Source organism: Bombina bombina, chromosome 1 (genome assembly GCF_027579735.1).
Source record: "Bombina bombina isolate aBomBom1 chromosome 1, aBomBom1.pri, whole genome shotgun sequence".
Lineage (NCBI taxonomy): Eukaryota > Metazoa > Chordata > Amphibia > Anura > Bombinatoridae > Bombina > Bombina bombina.
This window is the reverse complement of record NC_069499.1, coordinates 608,607,508-608,630,471: the sequence shown is the minus strand read 5'-3', so window position 1 is coordinate 608,630,471 and position 22,964 is coordinate 608,607,508. Positions and strand designations below refer to the sequence as shown.

The 22,964-nt window shown below is 37.3% G+C and overlaps 1 protein-coding gene across 1 annotated transcript in view; it reads right to left on the bottom strand.

The window, feature by feature from the left end:
• LOC128638993 (protein eva-1 homolog C-like) overlaps window positions 1–18,912 on the bottom strand; it is a 101,525-nt gene extending 82,613 nt beyond the window's left edge. The window contains exons 1-2 of the mRNA XM_053691134.1: window positions 18,784–18,912; window positions 2,127–2,326 (exon numbers count right to left, since the gene is read on the bottom strand). Of these exons, the coding sequence (XP_053547109.1) occupies window positions 2,127–2,326; window positions 18,784–18,892 (309 nt within the window). The 5' untranslated portion in view covers window positions 18,893–18,912. The remainder of the gene's footprint in view (window positions 1–2,126; window positions 2,327–18,783) is intronic.
• Between the last annotated feature and the right edge of the window lie 4,052 nt (window positions 18,913–22,964).

Here is a 22,964-nt window from a genome sequence, read left to right as displayed (position 1 = left end):
AGCTTGGAATAGTTGATGTAAATAGTTCTGTAATTCTGAAGAAGATACTGATTCTGGGATCCCTTTGATCCTCAAGTTGTTCCTCCGATTCCTGTTTTCAATATCTTCCAATTTATCTTCTATTTCAGTTATTACTTGTTGTTGGGAGTTAATTTGTTGATTCAATGCAGATATTTCTTCTGTGGTAGTATCTTCATGTTCCTCTAGCGAGGCTACTCTGTTACCTAGATCTAGCATGTCAGATTTAATTTCGGCAAGATTATTGGTGATAGTAGTTTGGAAGCTGTCAAATTTGTCCCATAATTTTTCGAAATTTAAGTTGATGTCCTGTTTTGAGACAAGTAATTTGAGATCTGCCTTAGTCACCGGCGTGGCATCCCCCTCTGCTGATCTAGAGTCTGAGTCTGATCCTGCATCTTCCTCTATAATGGATTGCTGTTGCCCTGCTACTTTATCTCCTTTAGACTTGAAAAAGAGGCTTGAGACCTGAGATTTGCTTGTTGCAGGTGGTTTATTCTGTTTCCTGGCAGACATTTTACTGTAGGTGAGGGTATATGCCTTTAATGGCGTAGATCTCTTGTGAATACGGTAGTGTGGGACAAGGCTAGTGTCAAGTTGAGAAGGAATTATATTGCAGAGGCCTTATATATGCTTGACCCTTACTTGGATCTTAAGTATCAGCTTGTAGTAGTAGTGACTCTGTACTTATACGTTATATTAGTAATGCTAATGTTCCCTCAGAACCGGGTCTTTATATCATGCAGCATCATTGTGTATCGTATGTTGCTTTTCACTGCAGCATGGCGTTATGCTAATATATTATATATCTGAAGTCCCAAAATAAGAGAATAAAGTTTTCCCCTCTGTTCATCTTATATATGCAGGAGTTGCTACTTGCGTGAATAGTAATGCTGTGTTTGTTTGATATTCTGTGCGGCCCTTCAGCTCACTGAGCTGCTCCTTTAGCATGATACATCTTTGTGTACATTTTGAAAAATGTCCGCCAACTTTCGTAAAAGTTTATAACCACAGTGCACAGTACCTGAAGCCTGTCACTCTCCGATTCTCTCCACTTCTCCCATTTCGGTTCCACATATCACAATGGGCACTCAGGATGTATTCCGGTCTCTGGTAGCCGTGTGGAGTAGTGCCGCGTGGTTAATATGGCGGCCGTTACATATTAGTGCCGCACCTGTTTGAAAGTTTCTCCTTTTACACCGCCGTTTAAACTTTTGTGCCGGGCCGTCCTGTGCCTCTTCTATAGCCAAGGGTTCATGTGGCTAAGTCTGCAGTGTACTATTGACAGTTTAATTAGCTTTTTGTGGCGACGTCTCACAGAGCTAAAGGATCAGACCTCCATCTCTGCTCGGCTCCAGGCTCCGCCTGCTGGAGTCATTTTTAAAGGGACATTAAACCCAATATTTTCTTTCATGATTCAGATAGAGCATACATATGTAAACAACTTTCCTATTTACTTCTATTATCAGTTTTGCTTCATTCTCTTGGAATCCTTTTTTGAAGAAGCAGCAATTCACTACTGGGAACTAGCTGAACACATCGGTAAGCCAATCACAAGAGGCATATCTGTGCAGCCACCAATCAGTAGCTAGCTCCCAGCTCCTGAATCTATTTAGATATGCTTTTTAACAAAGGATACCAAGAGAACAAAGAAAATTAGATTAAAGATGTACACTGAAAAGTTGTTTACATTTGTGTACTTTGTCTGAATCATGAAAGAAAAATTGTGGGTTTCATGTCCCTTTAAGTAATCGATAACTCCAGTCCAGTCATCATGAATCACTGTGCTCCATACAGATTTTATATTCCATTTCTTAGTTAAATATCTACTATCAAATCATATTACAACAGCAAAGTCCTTAGAATATTAATATGTCAAGATGTTATATCAACGTCAAAGTACATCAGAGATGTTGTAAAGCATGAAAAGGAAAACAAATTAACTGAGTGTAAATGTCTCAGTGAAGGATAATTCAATTTTAAAATAATGCCAAGAGATGTGTTAATATAATGACTTCTGTCTGATACAATTTGCAAAACACATGACCTCAATATATCACAAATTGTACATCCTTAAAAAATCAACAGTAGCTCTAATTTGTTTGCACCTGTAGGGCAGTTGGAGAGCTGCAGAACATGTTCTCTTCTGACTTTTCTAGCACAGAAGGGCATAAATTCTGACTGGAGATCCGACGTCCATAGAAAGCAGAGAGAATACTGATAGATGTCTTGTGTGGGCAGGTCACAGTAATAAGATCTCCATCACAGGCGTGAGATGTGTGGCTCTTTAACACCTTGTGCAGATACCCTGAGGGAGCGACAGAAGACAGGTGATGGGTTAGTGTTAAACAGAAGTAGCCTGAATAAGACTATTTTATACAAATCAAAAATAGACATTTGACCCCTTTATGGTAACAGCAATTATCAATGACTTGGAAAACCCCTTTTCAAACAAGGGGTCACTAGCCCAAACAAATGATGCCTTCTCCTGTTTCCCCTTGCACACGTTCTTTACTACATTACTATTGGTTACAAGGCAAATCATGTCTTTTGTGGTTACACAATAAGCATATGGGCAAAGGTGAAATATCAGGAACAGATTCTGTAATTAGAACCTTATCTTCCTCTGAGACATCAGTCATCCTTCTTCAGGACTCAACTGATTATTTTTACATTGATTCTTATGTATAACCAGGAGGTGCACTCTTCTCAGAAGGGTTGTCAGCTCATTGTGTGAAACTTGATTTATCCTATAAAAGATGGCATGGTCTGTTAAATGCATTGAGCGTACATTATTGGAGCTGTATTTATTTGTTTAATAAATGTCTTTATTATACTGCTGCATTTTCCTTTTTAGTGTGTCTATACCTCTATTGGTTCACACAATGTTAGTTATCTATTTTTTTTAGGTGAGCTGGATTTTGGGTCATTCCAGGAATTAATACCAGGACACTAGAAAAAGCTGACAAACCTGAGAAAAGTGCTTCTTATGTTTACACATAAGAAATTCTGCACAGGGCTGGAGATTCTTTCTGACAGTGGATGCAACACAAATAGGGCACATTAGAAAATATCAATAATGGCAAATTGGCAATATTTTTAAAAAATAATAATGAATCATGGGATAATGCTGGACACAACTTCAGGCTATCGCAACATGTATCATTGTTACCCAGTTAGCTTAAAATGAGCTCTATTACCTGTTTTTTATATTATTTTACCGTTTTCTTTATATACAAACATCCTTCTCTCCCCCTAAAAATGTTTAGTCGGATTCTCAGTTTGTCATATGAATGTGTGATGCACTGATGTGCCCCATGCAGCTGCCAGTGTTATTGATGAGGGCTGAATTTAGTACTGAACAGCGCTCCAGGATCACAGTACGACACACATTACTGTACAGCTAGAGGAGAAAACAATGCAAACTAAAGACCTTCACTCCAAAGCAAAGTGTTACAGCTTGTTCCAACTTCTTTTAAGGTTTTTATTTTTGAGGAAGATTATATTTTCACATTATAAACCAACAACACTGTTTTTGTGAAAAACAAAATCTAATAAACAAATGGCAGCCTACATGAATTAAAGAATAATATATTTGCTATTTTATAATGCAACCCCCCAAAACACTACAAAAGCAGGCACAATGCTAATTGTTAATTCCTGAACTGCCACAACCCCTATCGCAAAATATAAACCCCCAAGACTATTAACCCCTAAACTGCCACAATAAGCCCCTTACACTTTTAACCGCCTAACTGCTAATCCCCCAAGACTCCTAACCTAAAACACCCTAAGTTAAAAAGAACAGTATATTTTAAAATAAGATTTTTGGAAGACAAAACACAAGCACAACCCAGATTCAAAGATTTATTCATATAACTTCCCTGCGCATATATATGCACTTACAAGAAAGTGAAATAAAATCAGCGTATCATCCAGTTTTACAGCACTCGATCCCTCTGCTCACTGGTGCGATCCGTTAAAATGGCAAAAACAAAGTTAATAATGAATTATCCAAATCACCTCTGACAACGCGTTTCCTCTGCCGCCATAGAGTATAATAGGTGATGCAAATAGGAAAACATTTCAAAACACCGCTCTTCAACACACCCACTCTATGATTGGGTAAAGCATGAGCCCTATTAACAAATCTGAAAAGTCCACTTGTGAACATACCCACTGCCCTGATTGGGTGGAGCTGATATCGTCATGGCCAATCTGAAAAGAGCTTTTCCGATGGAATGCTGTGCATGACTACATAGCTTAAAGGGAAATAATACTCATATGCTAAATCACTTGAAACTGATACAGTATAACTGTAAAAAGCTGACAGGAAAATATCACCTAAGCATCTCTATGTAAAAAAAGGAAGATATTTTACCTCACAATCTCCTCAGCTCAGCATAGTAAGTTCTGTGTAAAAAGTTATACTCAGCTGCTCCCAGCTGCAGGTAAAAAAAAAAAATAATAATGAAGAAATAAACAGCAGCCAATCAGCATCAGCAGTGCAGAGGTCATGAACTTTTACTGTGATCTAATGAGATTTGACTTAACTCTCATGAGATTTGACTTAACTCTCATGAGATTTCATTGTAAACTTCCCTAAACTGAATAGGGAAATAACATGAGAGTGCACGAGGCTCATCCCTTACAATGGGATGTGGCTACTGAGGAACTTTTGAGGTCAAATATCTTTCTTTTTTACATAGAGATGTTCATGTGATTTTTTTCTAGTCAGCTTTTTACAGCTATGCTGCATCACTTTCAAGTGTTTAAACATTTGGGTATTATGGCCCTTTAACTAAAGCAAGGACCCAGCTCGAATAATACAGTAGTCATCAATTAATCCTATGTAATATCTACCAATAATACCAAAGTTAAAACCGCCATATATGTTATTCTTAGAACTAGGCTGTATATCATGAGATGTATAAGGCATTATAAGGGGTGGTCACAAGAGCATTGTTATACTCATTAGGGAATTAGATTTATACGAGTAGGATAGGATAACTGAATTTAAAAATGACAATCCTACTTGAACACCAACCGTGTGAGACAGGTTGGAGTCTCAGAATTGTGATGTCATCACTTATTATTTAAAGGGCCTCTATTCAGTATGCTTTGCCCTTGCGTTGTCTCAGACCTTTTTGTGAGTTCCTGTGTTCCAGTTTCTGTGTATTACCTTGCTGTCTGACGTCCCCTCTGGTTCCTGATCCCTGGCTTGTTCCTGACTCTGCTGTTCTCCTTGTCCCTGATTCCAGCTCGTCTGACTACTCGCTTTGGCTCCTGACTCAGCTCGTCTAACTACCAAATCTGGCTTTGACTCCTGGCTTGTTATTTAAGTTTTGGACTTTTTATTATTTTTGTTATTAATAAAGGTGTGATTATTTTTGCACTTCTCGTCTCAGTCTGAATCCTGGCACCCTGACACTAATCCATAAAGTCTTGGAGATCAAGGTCCACATTTAGCCCATGGTGAGAATGGCTCCCTAATTTATTAATCCATTTAGTCTCCCATTCAAGTTTAACAGCCTCTGTACATTATTCTTCATAAAGGGTATGGTTTCAATAACCATTACTCTCAACGAATCAGGCCTCCTATCATGAAACCTACGAAAGTGCTGGTGAGGTAGCTCAGTTGGTAAATCCCCTGACTACAAAAAAGCCTGTTTAAAAGATCCAAGGTCACATGTTCAAATCCCGGCAGGGCTGACTCAGCCCTTCATCCTTCCGAAGTCGATAAAATGAGTACCAATAAATTGGGTAATAATAACAACTATTACTATTCAGCTGCCGATTTGGTTAATTCCGAGAGCGAGCTCTGAAAAAGCGCTTTGAGTCCCACTGGGAGAAAGGCGCTATATAAATACTAGTTATTATTATAAAGTGTTCCGACACGTTGTGTTGTTTAAACACTTTTTCAATATTCACAATGTGCTCATAGATACACTTTTTTATTTTTATTTTGGTCCTGTCAATATAGATTAAATTGCACTGCAACTAATCATATACTGTATACTGCACATGTAGTATTACAAGTTGAACATGTTTTTATCTGAAAACTTTGGGACCCATCCCAGTTATTAAATTTATCATCTGATTTTATTAAGGGGAACAAGCAGCAGTTTAGTCTCCTACATTTATATAAGCCATTATTCAGGCATAACCATCCAGACAGAGTGCCATCCTGTTTGAACCCTGGTTTTAATTGCGGTTCAACAACACTTTAGTTCAACATCCCAGTGCTTGCTTATTGCTGATTTCATTTTTTGTGCTTCTACACTATAGGTTGTAATAAATTTAGTTGTATCATGTTTTTTGGTTTTGTTGTGAGTTTGTAAAAGAACTTCTCTGGAAATACCCTCAGTTCTTTTTCTAGCAGTCTCAATTAGATCTTGATCAAAACCCTTTTGTAGGAACTTTTTCTCAAGGATATCTGTCTCTTTATTAAAGTCTCTATCTATGGTGCAGTTCCTTCTAATCCGCTGGAACTGCCCATATGGTATATTGGCCTTCCAATTATGTAAATGGCTACTCTTTGCATTAAGAAAGCCATTGCTTTTGGTGGGTTTCCTATAGTTTTTTTACTGCCACTGTGTTAGTGTCTGGATTGCAGAATAGAGTGAGGTCCAAAAAGTATATTTGCTCTTTCTCTATCCTGTGAGTAAATGAGAAATGATACGTAATCTCATTGATATATTTAAAAAACTGTTCTGCTATAGAGCTCTCCCCTCTCCATGCTAGAATGACATCATCGATATACCATTGATAAACCACAATATTCTCTTTAAAAGGGTTGTTATCCCATATGTATCTATCCTCAAAGGATGCCATACAGATGTTAGCAAAGGATGGGCCCATAGTGGTCCCCATCGCCTTGCCCTGTATTTGTTTGTAAAAAAAAAAAAACATAATTGAAATAGTTATGGTCTAGGATGAAGAAGATGCTATCAGCTATACATTATATTTGTGATAGGAGAATATCACTTTCGGACCAAAATTCCTGGATTGCTTTAATACCAGCTCCATGTGGGATGCTGGTGTATAATGCCACCACATCATAAGTTATCCAATTAAATTCCTTATCCCATTCCATCCCCTCAAATAATTTAATAACTTCCCTTGTATCCTTCAGATATGATTTAATGTTTTTTTACAATTGGTTGTAAAAACCAATCAATATATGTGGACAAATTGCTGGTGATGGAGTTATTGCCGAGACGATGGGTCTACCTGGTGGGTTAATGTTATTTTTATGTAATTTGGGGAGGTGGTAAAATATAGGAATCTTGGGACAAGGGGAGTATATATAATTAAACTTATCACAAGTCAGAATTCCCTCCTCCTTTGCTAAACTGATCAGTTCAAATAGATTCTGATTAAATGTATTAGTCGGATCCTCTTTCAATTTAATATAAGTATTCACATCATTCAGTAACCTATTGCCTTCCTGAACATAATCTACTGTATCCTGAATGACAACCCAGCTCCCTTGTCCGCCTGTCTTATCACAATGTTAGGGCTCCTTTGCAGGTCCCTCAGTGCGGTTCGTTCTTGGGTTGTGAGGTTGTCGTTATATTTATTAATGGTAAATTTGTCCATTTTATCAAAGTATTTATTAAGTTCTTCTGTAACCAATTTATTAAAAACAGGGAGATATTCCCCTTGTGCATATGTAGGATAAAAAGAAGATGGTCTCTTTAGATTACTATGTGTAAACTTTGTGCCATCCTCATGTATACTGAGGTCAATAAGTTCCTCTCCATAGATAGTTGTTGGTTAATCTACTATAGTATCTGATTCATTTGTCAATTCTCTTAATTGTCTTAGAGTGTTAAAGTCACTGGGCTCTAAGCAAGTGTTACTCTTGATCTTCAATGACCTACTAACACTATCTTTGAGAAAATATCGCTTGAGGGTTAACTTTCGAATATATTTCTGGAGCTCAATGAAGGTTTCAAATTTATTGGGTAATTTCTTAGGGGCAAATTTCAGCCCTTTAATGAGAAGATAATATTTGTTGTCATTAAGTGTTTTACTCTCCTCTAATAACCCCATCTTGGCCTGTCTGATCCTTCTACCTCCTCGCTTTGTTCCCACTGTCTATTTTTGTTTCTTTGATGTTGATTACCCCATGGGCTTTGTACCAGCGAATCCTACCTTTGCTGTTCCTGTTCCCACTGTAACCTCCCCTGGGGGGGCCCTTGCTGGGGCTTAAAAATGTTGTTGCTGTTGGTCTCTGTACCCTCTATTAGACTTTCTCCAATTGGTCTGTACATACTAAAGGTGAAAATCTATTGGAGGTTGTGGTGGTATTTAATACTATGTTGGAATTTATATTTCCATCCTGCTTCTGTCTCTCCCTCCAAGATGGTAAATGTTTATTCTCATCTGGCACCATATTGGTTCCCTTAGGTTTAATAGTAGATGCAGACTCACTCTCTATAGCCAAATCAACATCATTGGCTTTTTTGTTATGATGATTTGTTTTATTTTTGTTTTTATTGGGTCCTCGCTTTAGTTAAGCTATCTAGCCATGCAGGGCATTCAATCGGAAGGTCTCTTTTGAGATTGGCCATGATGATATCAGCTCCACCCAATCAGGGTGGTGGATGTGTTCATGAGAGGACTTTTCAGATTTGTTAATAGGGCTTATGCTTTACCCAATCAGAGAGTGGGTGTGTTGAAGAGTGGTGTTTTTAAATGTTTTCTGATTCGGATCTCCTATTGATTGATAGTGTAAATCTCTTGAAAAGGTTATTTTAACGGATCGCACCGGTGAGCAGAGGGATCGATTGTATCTCTGGAGATTATGCTGTAAAACTGGATGGTACTCTGATACTTTGATATGCTGATTTTATTTCACTTTCTTGTAAGTGCATATATATACGCAGGGAAGGTATATGAAAAAATCATTAAGCTACTTTGAATCTGGGTTACGCTTGTGTTTTGTCTTCCAGATATGTACTTTTAAGCAGAAATGCCAACAGCAATTTTTTAATTCAAGCAGCATGACTTGATTTTACGTTTCCCATTATTATCAAGAAGAGACTGTGTGGGATTTATTGCTTGGAACTTACCCCATTTATATACATTCAGGAATCCACAGTTGGTGACTATGGGGGATATGTATCAAGCCGTCACCTGCAAATATGCCGGAATTCTGCAGCGTAATTTTTGCTAGATTGATCCGACCTAGTTATCAAAGCCTACAGACCGGCAAATGTTGAAATTTGTAACGTAACATATGATCCGCCAATCTCAATCCGACACAGATTGATGTTTACGTCATTACAGATGTTCCGAATACACATTCAGCTCTATCTGACACTTTTTCCCAGTTCTCAATTTTCTAACAGGTACGCTCGCGGCTATTGATTTATATGGTTGAAATCAAGTTACATTTACACCTAACACCCTAAAATTAAAACCCTAAGTCTAAACACCCCTAATCTGCCGCCCCTGACATCGCCGCCACCTAAATAAAATGTATTAACCCCTATTCTGCCACTCCCGACACCGCTGCCACTAAATAAACTTATTAACCCCTAAACCCCTGGGCTCCCACATCACTACCACTAACTAAACCTATTAACCCCTAAACCTAACAACCCGCTAACTTTAAATTAAAATTGCAACATCCCTATCTTAATATAAATTTAAACTTACCTGTAGAATTAAAATAAACTAATTTTAAATTATTAACCTACCCTAACTATTATACTACAATTAAATTAGACTAGCAATTAAATAAACTAAATTAGATATTAAAAAAACCTAACCCTACTAAAAATGATTTAAAAATACTATTAAACCTTATTACAACTTACGCTAAGTTACAAAAAATAAAAAACACTAAATTACAAAAAAAAACAACATATTATCAAAAATAAAAAAGAATTACACCTAATTTATTAGCCCTATCAAAATAAAAAAGACCCCCCAAAATAAAAAAAAACCCCGGCCTACAATAAACTACCAATGGCCCTTAAAATGGCCTTTTGTGGGGCATTGCTTTTAAGGGCCATTGGTAGTTTATTGTAGGCTAGGGTTTTTTTTTTTATTTTGGGGGGCTTTTTTATTTTGATAGGGCTATTAGTTTAGGTGTAATTCGTTTTTATTTTTGATAATGTGGTTTGTTTTCGCAATTTAGTGTTTTTTATTTTTTGTAACAGCGTTTATTTTTTGTAATTTAGTAATTTTTAATAATGTTTAATAGTAGATTTAAATAATTTGAGTAGGGTTAGGGTTTTTTAGTATATAATTTAGTTAATTGAATTGCTAGTTAAATTTAAGTGTAGTATAATAGTTAGGGTAGGTTAATTAATAGTTTCAAAATAGTTTCTTTTAATTCTACAGGTAAATTTACATTTATTTTAAGATAGGGATTTTGTAATTTTAATTTCAAGTTAGCGGCTTGTTAGGTTTAGGGGTTAATAGCTTAATTTATTTTATGGCGATGTGGGGGGCTGGCAGTTTAGGGGTTAATAGGTTTAGTTAGTGGTAGTGATGTGCGAGGCCAGAGGTTTAGCGGTTAATACATTTATTTAGGTGGCGGCAGGTTCCGGGAGCGGCGGGATAGGGGTTAATAACTTTATTTAGGTGGAGGCGGAGTCGGGGAGCGGCGGGATAGGGATAATAACATTATGTAGGTGGTGGCGATGTCGGGGGCGGCAGATTAGGGGTTTTAAGACTTGGGGATTATGTTAGGGTGTTAGGTGTAAACGTTACTTGTTTTCAACCATAGAAATCAATGGGATATCTTGCAGCATCGAACATAAGCTTTCGGTGCTTTCAGACTCCCATTGATTCCTATGGCATCCGCGGCCTCCAGGTTGGCAGATTGAAAACCAGGCACTCTGGGCCGGAATAGCCACGAGAGTACCTGTTAGAAATTTGATAAATGGGAAAAGGTGTCAAATAGGGCCGAATGTGTATTTGGAACATCTGTAATGACGTAAGCATCGATCTGTGTCAGATTGAGACCGGTGGATCGTATGTTATGTGACAAATTTCAACTTTTGCCAGTCTGTAGGCTTTGATAACTAGGTCAGATCAAGCGCGCAACAATTATTTTGGCATATTTGCGGTTGACGGCTTGATAAATATAGGGGATCACAACGATATTCGACTTATCCCAAAAATCCTCTTGAGAAAGCCAGACCGTTGTTCTGGGGAAACGCGTTGAGGTTGAGGGGCTATGTGCCTGACGTCATTCGAACGTGCGTAACACAAACAGACTCTTACTGCTTCAGGCAGGGTTTTTCCCCTTTCTCCAGACTAGCCGGACATTGCTTCTGTCTGTGGCACCCTTGGTGTGGACGGAGGAGGACGGTATCACACTAAAGACTATCCCTAAAGGCTGATTTTAAACGTTCTTCTAGTAAGGGCAATCAGTTGTTCTATGTATGCACTCACTGTGTAATAAATTACCTTGAATCCGAGCTGCGCTGTGTCTGTTTTTTTCACAGTCAAGTCCACTTTCAAACCAGAGAGGGAGATTCAAGCCCTATAAGCTAACCCTATATTGGCCATAATACAGAGTGCCCAAGTCTGAATTTGCTTATTCTATCTTGCATCAGCTAGTAACCGTATAAAGGACTCTACCTATGCTGTGCTTATGATCTAACTGTTGTTTTGTATTCATGCTGCTATACTTTGAGTCTATAGTTATGCTAATCTGTTAGTTTCGTCTGAACATACAATTACTCACACACACACATTTAGGCTGTGTTTGATGATATACTATACACTTAATATTTATATATATTAACAGTTTCATGCCAGCACTGAACACCACCCATTTTATGCTCTGTGGGTGATAAGAATAGTACTCTATAGTAAAAGAAATTATAAGAAGAGGATCTTACAATATAATTATTTTTTGAGAGAGTTGGGTAGGGTGATGCTAGATCAGTATATTACCAAATATATTTGTTATTAACTTTTTTTAACAAAATATGGTTTAAATATTTTTTTTAAAACATTTAAAAAAAAAACCCAGAAATTAATTTGGGAAAAAATGTTAATGCCTAGAGTTTATGTTGTTAATCAAACATTAAAAATCAAGGAAATTCCCAACTTAAACTGCCCCCACCCTGGGTGCTTTGCATGACATCATCGATGATATCACTTATTACATCACACAATACAATGTTAATGATATCATCAACGACATCAGTAGTGACATAACCCATGACATCATTCTACAGATCAGAGAAATTATATATTTTTTTAAATCATCAATGGCATATCTAGTGACATCATCAATGGCATCAGTAATGACATAAATCATGACAACTTTCTACACGTCAGAGAAATGTGGAAAAATGTATTGCAATGTATCTCAGATTACATTGTGAAATAGGGTTTGGTTAATGGTACCACCATATACAGAAATGTGTAGTGAGATATTTAATATGTTGTTAATATGTTGTTTGTATTTACTTAATTGATTGTATGAAATGTAAGTGTGACCTAAGAGGGTAAGGATGGATTATGTATGATAGGTGTAAGAGGGTTAGGAAGATGTTCTGTGTTAGGGAAAAGGAGAAAAATGCTGTAGAAGTTAAGGTGAGCCTTAGAAAATGAACCAGAGGATATTATACAAGGATAATCAAGAGGATAGCAGAGGCTGCGTGTGATGAGAAATTAGGACAATAAAAGGTAAAGGATGTGTATCTCAGAGCGGTTTGAGGATGAGAAGACTGATGTGCATAAGAGAGAAAGATGATGATGAGAAAGAGATTATGATTAATGAAAAAGGATGAGGAGCTCTTTGTATGAGAAAAATGATGCGGTGTTAAAAATAGACTAGTGTGCGGAGGCTAAGGCAACAAATTACAGGCAAATACTAAGGTAATTGAGAGTTATAAAGTGTTGATGTGATGTAGACATGGTTGATAGACATGTGTGTTGAGGAGGCTGTTAGTGTGTTAAATTTTAAGAAAATATAATTTTTTCATTTGAAGAATGATGTGATGGGTTATGTCATTACTGGTGTCATTGAGGCCTATTTATCAAGCCGTCAACCGCAAATACGCTGGAATTCCGCAGCGTAATTGTGGCGAGCCTGATTCGACCAATCTATCAAACCCTACAGACCAACAAAAGTTGAAATTTGTGACGTTACATACGCCGGTCTCAGTCCGACACAGATCGATGCTTACGTCATTACAGATGTTCTGAATACAAATCCGGCACTATCTGACAACTTTTGCAAGTTATCAAACTTCTGACAGGTACGCTCGCCACTATTCTGGCCTAGCGTACCTGGTTTTCAACCCTGGAGGCCGCGGATGCCATAGGAATCAATGGGAATGTGAAAGCAGCGAAAGCTTCTGTTTGATGCTGCCCGATATCCCATTGATTTCTATGGTAGAATAAAAGTTAAGTTTACACCTAACACCCTAACATAAACCCCGAGTCTAAACACCCCTAATCTGCCGCCCCAACATTGCCGCAATATACATAATGTTATTAACCCTTATCCCGCCGCTCCCCAACACCGCTGCAACCTAAATAAAGTTATTAACCCCTATCCCGTCCCTCCTGGACCCAACCGCAACTAAATAAATATATTAACCCCTATCCCGCCACTCCCAGACACCGCCGCAACCTAAATAAAGTTATTAACCCCTATCCCGCCGCTCCTGGACCCCACTGTAACTAAATAAATATATTAACCCTTATCCCGTCGCTCCCGGAGCCCACCGCAGCTAACTAAATGTATTAACCCCTAAACCCCTGGCCTCCCACATAAAGTTATTACTTACTAAACCTATATCTGGCTAATAGGGCAATGGGGAGCTTAGGTTTTTTAGATAGGTTTTTATTTGGCGGTTTTGGTTGTGTGGGTGGTGGGTTTTACTGTTTGGGGGGTGTTTGTATTTTATTTTACACTACAGGTAAAAGAGCTGATTTATTTGGGGCAATGCCCCACAAAAGGCCCTTTTAAGGGCTATTGGTAGTTTATTGTAGGCTTTAAGGTTTTTTTTTTTATTTTGATAGGGCTATTAGATTAGGTGTAATTATTTAAATAATTGATCATTTATTTTTTATTTTGTGTAACTTAGTTGTTATTGTTTTGAGTAGGGTTAGGTTTTTAAATATATAATATAGTTAATTTAATTTGTAGTTTAATGTAATTTTAGGATAATAGTTAGGGTAGGTTAATTAATAGTTTAATATAGTTTAATGTAATTTTAGTATAACAGGGTAGGATAATTATTAGTTTAATATAGTTTAATGTACTTGTAGTATAATAGTTAGTGTAGGTTAATTAATAGTTTAATATAGTTTATTTCAATTCTAAAGGTAAGTTTAAATGTATTATAAGATAGGGATGAGTTAATATTTAATGTAAAGTTAGCGGGTTGTTAGGTTTAGGGGTTAATAGGTTTAGTAAGTGGTAGTGATGTGGGAGGCCAGGGGTTTAGTGGTTAATACATTTATTTAGTTGCGGAAGGGTCCGGGAGCGACGGGATAGGGGTTAATAACTTTATTAGAATTGTGGTGGGCTCCAGGAGCAGAGGGATAGGGTTAAGTTGCGGTGGGCTCCAGGAGCGGCGGGATAGGGGTTAATAAATTTATTAGAGTTGCAGTGGGCTCCGGGAGCAGAGGGATAGGATTAATAACTTTATTAGAGTTGTGGCGGGGTCCAGGAGCGGCGGGATAGGGGTTAAACATTTTAGTATAGTGGCAGTGTTTAGTGACAGGGTATAAATAAAGTTGGGGAAAAGCCGAATAGCAGCGAGATCGATGACTGTTAGTTAACAGTCCGCTGCTCATCACCCCGTACTTGGTGCGCAGCTTTTTGACAGCTTTTTTTATAAATTATAATTAAGGAGAGTGTATTCAGGTCCGCGGCCACGATGTTAGGCAATGTTAGGTGAGCATATTGGTGCCGTCGAATGCAGCATAGTTGACGGCTTGATAAATATGCCTCATTGATGTAACTAGTTATGTCATTGATGATTTCGATATAGTTTCTTTGCATAGGATGATTTTAAAGATTGTCACTACTGGTGCAATTGATGATGTCGTAGGTGATGCCACTAGTGATGTTATTGATAATGTCATTAACAATGTCATGTGCAATGCAATCAGTGCTGTCCCTGATGATGTCATGCAAAACAGCCAGTGGGGACAGTTTATGTTGGGAATGTTTAAGGAAATAAACCTCCATATTTACCAGCTGCACTTTCTGTGTGGAGTCCAGTGATCTTTCTCTGTATGCCTATCAGGACATCAGGTAATCACCGGTGTCACAGCAGTGATTTTATGATTTTTTTTTCAATATTTGAAACAGTTTTTTGGGAGTAATTATTATAAAATAGAGAAATGTGGAACCAGCAACGTAGTTGCGCCACTTTTTTGTGATATTAAGTTGGGAATTTCCTTGCTTTTTAACATTTGATTAATAACCTAAACTCTAGGCATTAAAGATTTTTGCCAATTAACAATATCCTTGCTGCACGGTATTCTGGAACTTGTAGTTGCAGCCATGCACCTTAGAGAGGGCCGAGCCTCACGAGACTACATTTTTGGTGCGGCTGGCAGCAGCAGTAATAGGGGGCCCTGTGATAGCCCCAATCCATGATGCCAGCATCCCATTAGTGCCCATGCCTCTCTGGCCCACCAGGCCCCTGACTGGAGTTCCCCCTTTCAGCCCTTGATGGCAGCCCTGCTGTGTACAGAATACTGGGGGTGTAATTTAATTCTTGGACTGCAGCAGCATATTGTCTTAAAGGGATATGGAACAAAAAAAATATTTTGTGACTCACACAGAGCACACAATTTAAAAAAAAAAAAAAGTTTTCAATGTAAATCAAATTTGCATTGTTACCATGGTATTCTTTGTTGAAGAGATATCTAGGTATCTCTGGAGCACTACATGGCAGTGCTACCATCTAGCATTCTTGCAAGTGGAAAAAATTGCAAAACTGCTAATACCACATAGTGCTCTAGACACATGCCCACTTCTGAACTTACAGCCCTGTTTTTTAACAAAGGATACAAAAAGAGCTAAGAACATTTGATAATAGATGCAAATACGAGAGTTGTTTAAAACTGCATGCTCTATCTGAATTATGAAAGAAATAATTTGGGTTTCATGTCCCTTTAAGCTGGCCCTGACTACAACCCATCTTCCTATACTGACAAAGGTAAAAAATATATAGATTGAATATTGAATGAAATAGTGCCACATCATGTTTTAATGTAAAGAGACCATACCAGTGACATGTTTATTGCACATTCAATTTCTTGGCAGGCTAGCTGCAACACTGCAGTAACATAAATGATAGACGTACTTTCATTAATGTCTAACAACAGGAAACAATAAGCCCTTTAACAAAACATTAACAAATGAATGCAAGAGAAAAATGTAGTTGAATTTTCTTTTTATTTAACAATATCACTGTCAGCCAATACAAAAACAAGCTTTTTGTACTGCTGCTTTAAGTAATGTATACTGAGATCTCACTGGCCAGGATATTGCACTACAACAAATTGAAAGTGAGTTGTAGCATTGCAGTACAGTCCTGGCCAAAAGTTTTGAAAATTGCACAAATATTAATTTTCACAAAGTTTGCTGCTTCAGTGTTTTTAGTTGCTTTTTTTTGTCAGATGTTACTATGGTATACTGAAGTATAATTACAAGCATTTCATAAGTTTCAAAGGCTTTTATTGACAATTACATACATTTTATGCAAAGAGTCAATATGTACACTGTTGATCCTTCTTTTTCAAGACCTCTGTAATTCGCCCTGGCATGCTGTCAATCAACTTCTGGGACACATCCTGACTGATGGCAGCCTATTCTTGCACAATCAATGCTTGGAGCTTGTCAGAATATGTGTGTGTGTGTGTGTGTGTGTGTGTGGGGGGGGGGGTTGTTCACCCGTCTCTTGAGGATTGACCACAAGTTCTCAATGGGATTAAGGTCTGGAGGAGTGTCCTGGCCATGGACCCAAAATTTCAATATTTTGTTCCCCAAGCCACTTAGTTATCATTTTTGCCTTATGGCAAGGTGGTCCATTATACTGGCAAAGGCATTGTTCGTCACCAAACTGTTCTTGGATGTTTAGGAGAAGTTGCTCTTGGAGGATGTTTTTGTACCATTTATTCAACTGTGTTCTTAGGCAAATTTGTGAGTGAACCCACTCCTTTGGCTGAGAAGCAACCCCACACATAAATGATCTCAGGATGCTATACTGTTGGCATGACACAGGACTGATGGTAGTGCCCCCCCATTTATTCTCCGGACAAGGTTTTTTCCGGATGACCCAAACAATCGGAATAGGGATTCATCAGAGAAAATTACTTTAACCCAGTCCTCAGCAGTCCAATCCCTGTACCTTTTGCAGAATATCAGTCTGTCCCTGATGTTTTTCCTGGAGAGAAGTGGTTTCTTTGCTGCCCCTCTTGACACCAGGACATCCTCCAAAAGTATTTGTCTCACTGTGCGTGCAGATGCACTCACACCTGCCTGTTGCCATTCCTGAGCTAGTTCTGCACTGGTGGTGCCCCAATCTCACAGCTGAATCAACTTTAGGAAATGGTCCTGGTGCTTGCTGGACTTTTGTGGGCACCCTGAAACCTTCTTCACAAGAATTAAACCTCTGTTTTGGGGGATTAAGTTAAAGGGACATGACAAAGAGGGAATTTGCAATTAATTGCAATTGATCTGATCACTCTTCATAACATTCTGGCGTATATGCAAATTGCCATCATAAAAACTGAGGCAGCAGAGTTTGTGAAAATTAATATTTGTGTCATCTCAAAACTTTTGGCCAGGACTGTACTTAGGGTTAGGGCTATGGCTAAGGTTTACTTTTTGTACCCAAGCTCATCTAACCTACTGGAATAGTTCCCATTTAAGGGACATGAAACCTAAACATTTTCTTTCATGATTCTTAATGAGCATGCAATTCTTAACAGCTTTCCAATTTATTTCTATTCTAATTTGTTTAGTTCTCTTGATATACTTTGTTGAAAAGCATACCTAGGTAGGCCCAGGAGCTGGGAGCTAGCTGCTGATTGGTGGCTGTACATATATGCCACTTTTTATAGGCTTACTGATTAATTCAGCTAGCATTGCTACTACTTCAATTAAAAATGCAAAGAGAATGAAGCAAAATTGATTATAAAGGTAAATTGGAAAGTAGTTTAAAAATGTATGCTCTGGCTCACTGGTTTTCAAACCTGTCCTCAGGCCTCCCTACCAGGCCAGGTTTTCTGGATTACCTTGGATGAGAGCAAGTGTATAACCATGGTTACTAATCAGCCGATTATTTCACCTGTGCTCCAGTTCAGATATCCAGAAAACCTGGCCTGTTATGGAGGCCTGAGGGTAGGTTTGAAGTGCTCTATCTGAATCTTAAAAGAAAAATATTGGGTAACATGTCCCTTTAAGGTACAGAATGGGTTGAGAACCTGGTAGAATGTTTTAAAACTATTTAAAACACTTAAAGGAAATATTATTTGTGTGCAATGCTTGAGAACTATGAAGCCCAAGTCTTATAGAAGAGTAATGCAATCAAGTATGCAATCAAATTAATTGTAACTCATTTAAAAGCAATTTCAAAGTAGACTGTAAAACCAAGAATTGTTTTCCATTTAAATCAATGTAAATCATGTACTTGCAGTTTTTTTCCAGCACAGAAGATTAAAATAATAGAAAAAAGTGATAAGTTAATGGATAATTGCTAAATACTTCTAAAATTCAACCTCTGTGAATACAAGAATAGTAATAAATCTTACCTGAAAATTCAGGTGCAGTTGCAGTGGATGTTGGTAGGAAAGACAGAATAAGAGTAATCCAAAAGCTATAGGGGAATTTAAAAGTAGCCACCTGTAAAGGCAGCATCATGCCGTTCTGTGTGATACACAGCTAAGGGACCCAGGACAGTGCCAGGCATCCGTAAGTCTCTGACTTCATTTGTAAAGGAACAATAAACTCTTTTGTGGTACAATCTGCAATCTCTTCCCTGCCAGAATAAACAATCTGCGTGCACATCAAGCTGTTTTAGTCAGTGCTAGTTTTCTATTCTATTTGGGTGGTCTATAGTATATTTTCCACCTCTAATTCCACATTATAAGGACATACTATTATAGATTATAACAAATTCACTGAGACTGTTGTTGGAATATAATGTAAAGCTTTATAAAAAAACATATTTAAATGTTGTAAGTACATAAAATCCTATAGATTTTAATGCTGAATTTTGTATAAAACATAAGTCTAGATAACATTTCTACAGCATTACAATATGCCATTAATATCCTGACTGCATATCATATATTATACAAATAATAATAATTATATTAATAATAATATATTTTCAGGATAGCTTTATGTAGTATCTAGAGTAGGTTTACCATCAAAACTAATATTATTAGGACAGGTTAAGAAAGTAGTGGGATTCTGTAAAAACTAGGGTAATCTCCATTTTGAAAATTATCAGGACAGACTTATAGAACACCACATCTCTTATTAATATTTCATAAAAGTTTGAAAACTCACTTAAAATACATAGAAAAATCTAAACATTTGTTTAACTTGGTTTAATTTGTTTAAACTTCTACATATTCATTTCCTTAAATGGTATAACAAATGTCATGGGGAACTTTATTTCTACTGATGAATTGTAAATAAGCAGATCTTCATCATTACGTGTAAGCATTGCTTTTTTTCTGCCTGTACGCAACAATACATTGTAAGGGCATCTCTGCCATTTAAATCCCAATTGTCTTAAAGGGACATAATACTCATATGCTAAATCACTTGAAACTGATGCAGTATAACTGTAAAAAGCTGACAGGAAAATATCACATGAGCATCTCTATGTAAAAAAGGATATTTTACCTCACAATCTCCTCAGCTCAGCAGAGTAAGTTCTGTGTATAAAGTTATACTCAGCTGCAGCCCAGCTGCAGGTTAAAAAAAACAAATGAAGAAATGAACAGCAGCCAATCAGCATCAGCAGTGCTGATGTCATGAACTCTTTTACTGTGATCTCATGAGATTTCATAGCAAACTTCCTGTAAACTGAATAGGGAAATAAGATGAGTGCACGTAAGCTCACCCCTTCCGCTGTCCCGGGACAGACATACTAATATGCTGCTTAGAAATCCTTTACAATGGGTTGTGGCTACTGAGGAACTTTTGAGGTAAAATATCTTTCTTTTTTACATAGAGATGCTCAGGTTATATTTTCTAGTCAGCTTTTTACAGCTATGCTGCATCACTTTCAAGTGTTTAAACATTTGGGTATTATGGCCCTTTAATTATGCACAGATCTTTTTTGAGGCTGGTTGATTATATCCAGATCAGCAGGGATTTTTTATTGGAGTCAGTGTTTTAATCAGTGCCATTCCAATTTGATAAGATAATGGGTTGTGATTGAGCCCTCATGTGCTTTATTGATGGCATTGTTTTCCAACACACATCCTATAAATAGGGTTGCCTTAAAATATAGAACACTTATAAGTTACACATGCTGCAGGGTGTGCAGGGAGGAATATGAATAGTGCTGTCCAGAAACACAATAGATGTTCCTCTCTGCACACCCTGCAGCATGTGTAACTCATAAGTGTCCAGGAAAACATGGCTGAGGGGGCAACCCTACCTATAAACGACATTCCACTATGAGAAATTAATAATTCCCATGTGATGGGATACCAAGGATACACTTGCCACCAAAGTTCAAGTACATTTTTAAGTTCAAATCTGTATTTGTGACTCAAAATTAAATGTAACTACTTAGCTGAGTTGGTTGTCAAGAACAAAAATATGTATTATTATCTCTGTGTAACACTGTGTTTCAATATTTTTGGCATCTGTACTAATTTGGAGGCACTATTAAAATGAGCAATAATAATATAATAATAATAATAATAATATTATGACTCAAAAAGACGTATATAGATGTCATGCGTTACTTTGATCATCGTACCGCATAACGTATATATACACATCATAGCTTCAGAAAGCTACTGTTCCTGATCTGCAGGCATCTGTCAGCATATGGAAATGGAACACAATCGGTGCTCTGGTTTCATATGAAGGCAGATGCCTGATCTTAACAGACAGTGACATGGTCTGTGTCACTGTCTGTAACGAACATCCTTTTGTGCCGGTGGGAGGTTTGGGAGGGATGGAAGGAGGTGGGTGGGCAGCACAGCAGTGGAAGGGGAGTAAATGGGTGGGAGGGGCAGCACCCTACCTACAGAAAAAAGTTTGGAAAGGAGAGGGAGGGAAGGGCTGCTTACCTACAGAACAAAATTGAATTAGGATGAGGAGGGCCTACATAATAATCTGGGGGAAGGGGAGACCCCTACACTACAGAAAAACAGCCAAAAGAATCCACCTGGATGAAGTGAAGCTGAATCCCGGTGGATTCCAAAAATGGCAGGGTGGTGAAAGAATCCACCGCATTATTTAACCACCCTTCAATTTTCGGAATCCACCTGCATGCAGCGTAGGCAAACCTGAAGCCTTTAAAAAAAAAAAAAAACATGCAACCGCCCGCATGAAATAAAAAAAATCACGTAACTAACTGCCTGCAAGAAATAAGTAAAAAAAACACCTAACCGCCTGCACAAAGTATTAACAAACCCCGAAGCTGCCAACCCCCAGATCGCAAAATAATAAAGTAATTAACCCCTAATCCACAAATAAAATAATTAAAATATTAATAGTGAACAAGGGTATGAGTGAACGAGGCGCTAGGTTTAAAACTATACAATGGCGTCTAAAGAGACTGAATTTATAGTTATAGGCTGACAAATGACCAAATGTTGTTCAATGCAAATATTGGCTAAAAGGAGGCTAAAAGGGCAGTATCAGATAAATAAAAAGCTTTATTGGTTACATACAATATGCACAGCAAATTTATAAAAAATCCACATTTAATCTCATAAAATAAAAAAATATAAACGGTACAAAAACTCTTATATAATTGGTATCATGTTTAAATGTTTTATGAACTGTTTGTTACATTGTGATCACCAATGAATCATATAAGAGTTTTTGTATTGTTTATATGTTTTTATTTTTCATTTAATGAGATTTAATGTGGATTTTTTTTTATAAATTTGCTGTGCATATTATATGTAACCACTCTATTTGGTCTTCCTGGGTGCATTTTATGTACTTAAAGTTAGACATTTTAAATATAGTTAAAATATTAACCCTTTAACTGCCAACTCCCCACATAACAATAAACCTAATTAACCTATTAACCCCTAAACCGACAAGCCCCCACATCACAATAAACCTAATTAACCTATTAACCCCTAAACCAACAAACCCCCACGTCGCAATAAACCTAATTAACCTATGAACCCCTAAACCGCCAAACCCCCACCCAAATAACTAATTTAACCTAACCTAACACCCCCTAAATTAACCCCAATACTAAATTACACTTAAAGGGACATGAAACCCCAAAATGTTCTTTCATGATTTAGGTAGAACATAGAATTTTCAACAACTTTCATATTTACTTCTATTTAATTTTCTTCCTTCTCTTTTTATCATTTGCTGAAAGGTTGATCCAGGAAAGCTCAGGAGCAGCAAATACCCTAGGGTTTAGCTGCTGATTGGTGGATGCATAAAATACTGATTGTCATTGGCTCACCCATGAGTTCAGCTAGAAACCAGTAGTGCATTGCTGCTCCTTCAACAAAGCATACCAAGAGAATGAAACAAATTTGATAATAGAAGTAAACTGGAAAGTTGCTTAAAATTGTATGTCCTACTTAAATCATGAAAAATAAATTTGGGGTTTTATGTCCTTTTAAATAAAACCTAACATTACAAAAAAAAAAAATCTAAAATGACAAAAAATAAAAGTCTAACATTACAGAAAAAAAATTTTTTTTTATCAAAAATAAAAAAATAAACCTAGGCCTTTTGTAGGGCATTGCCCTAAGTTAAA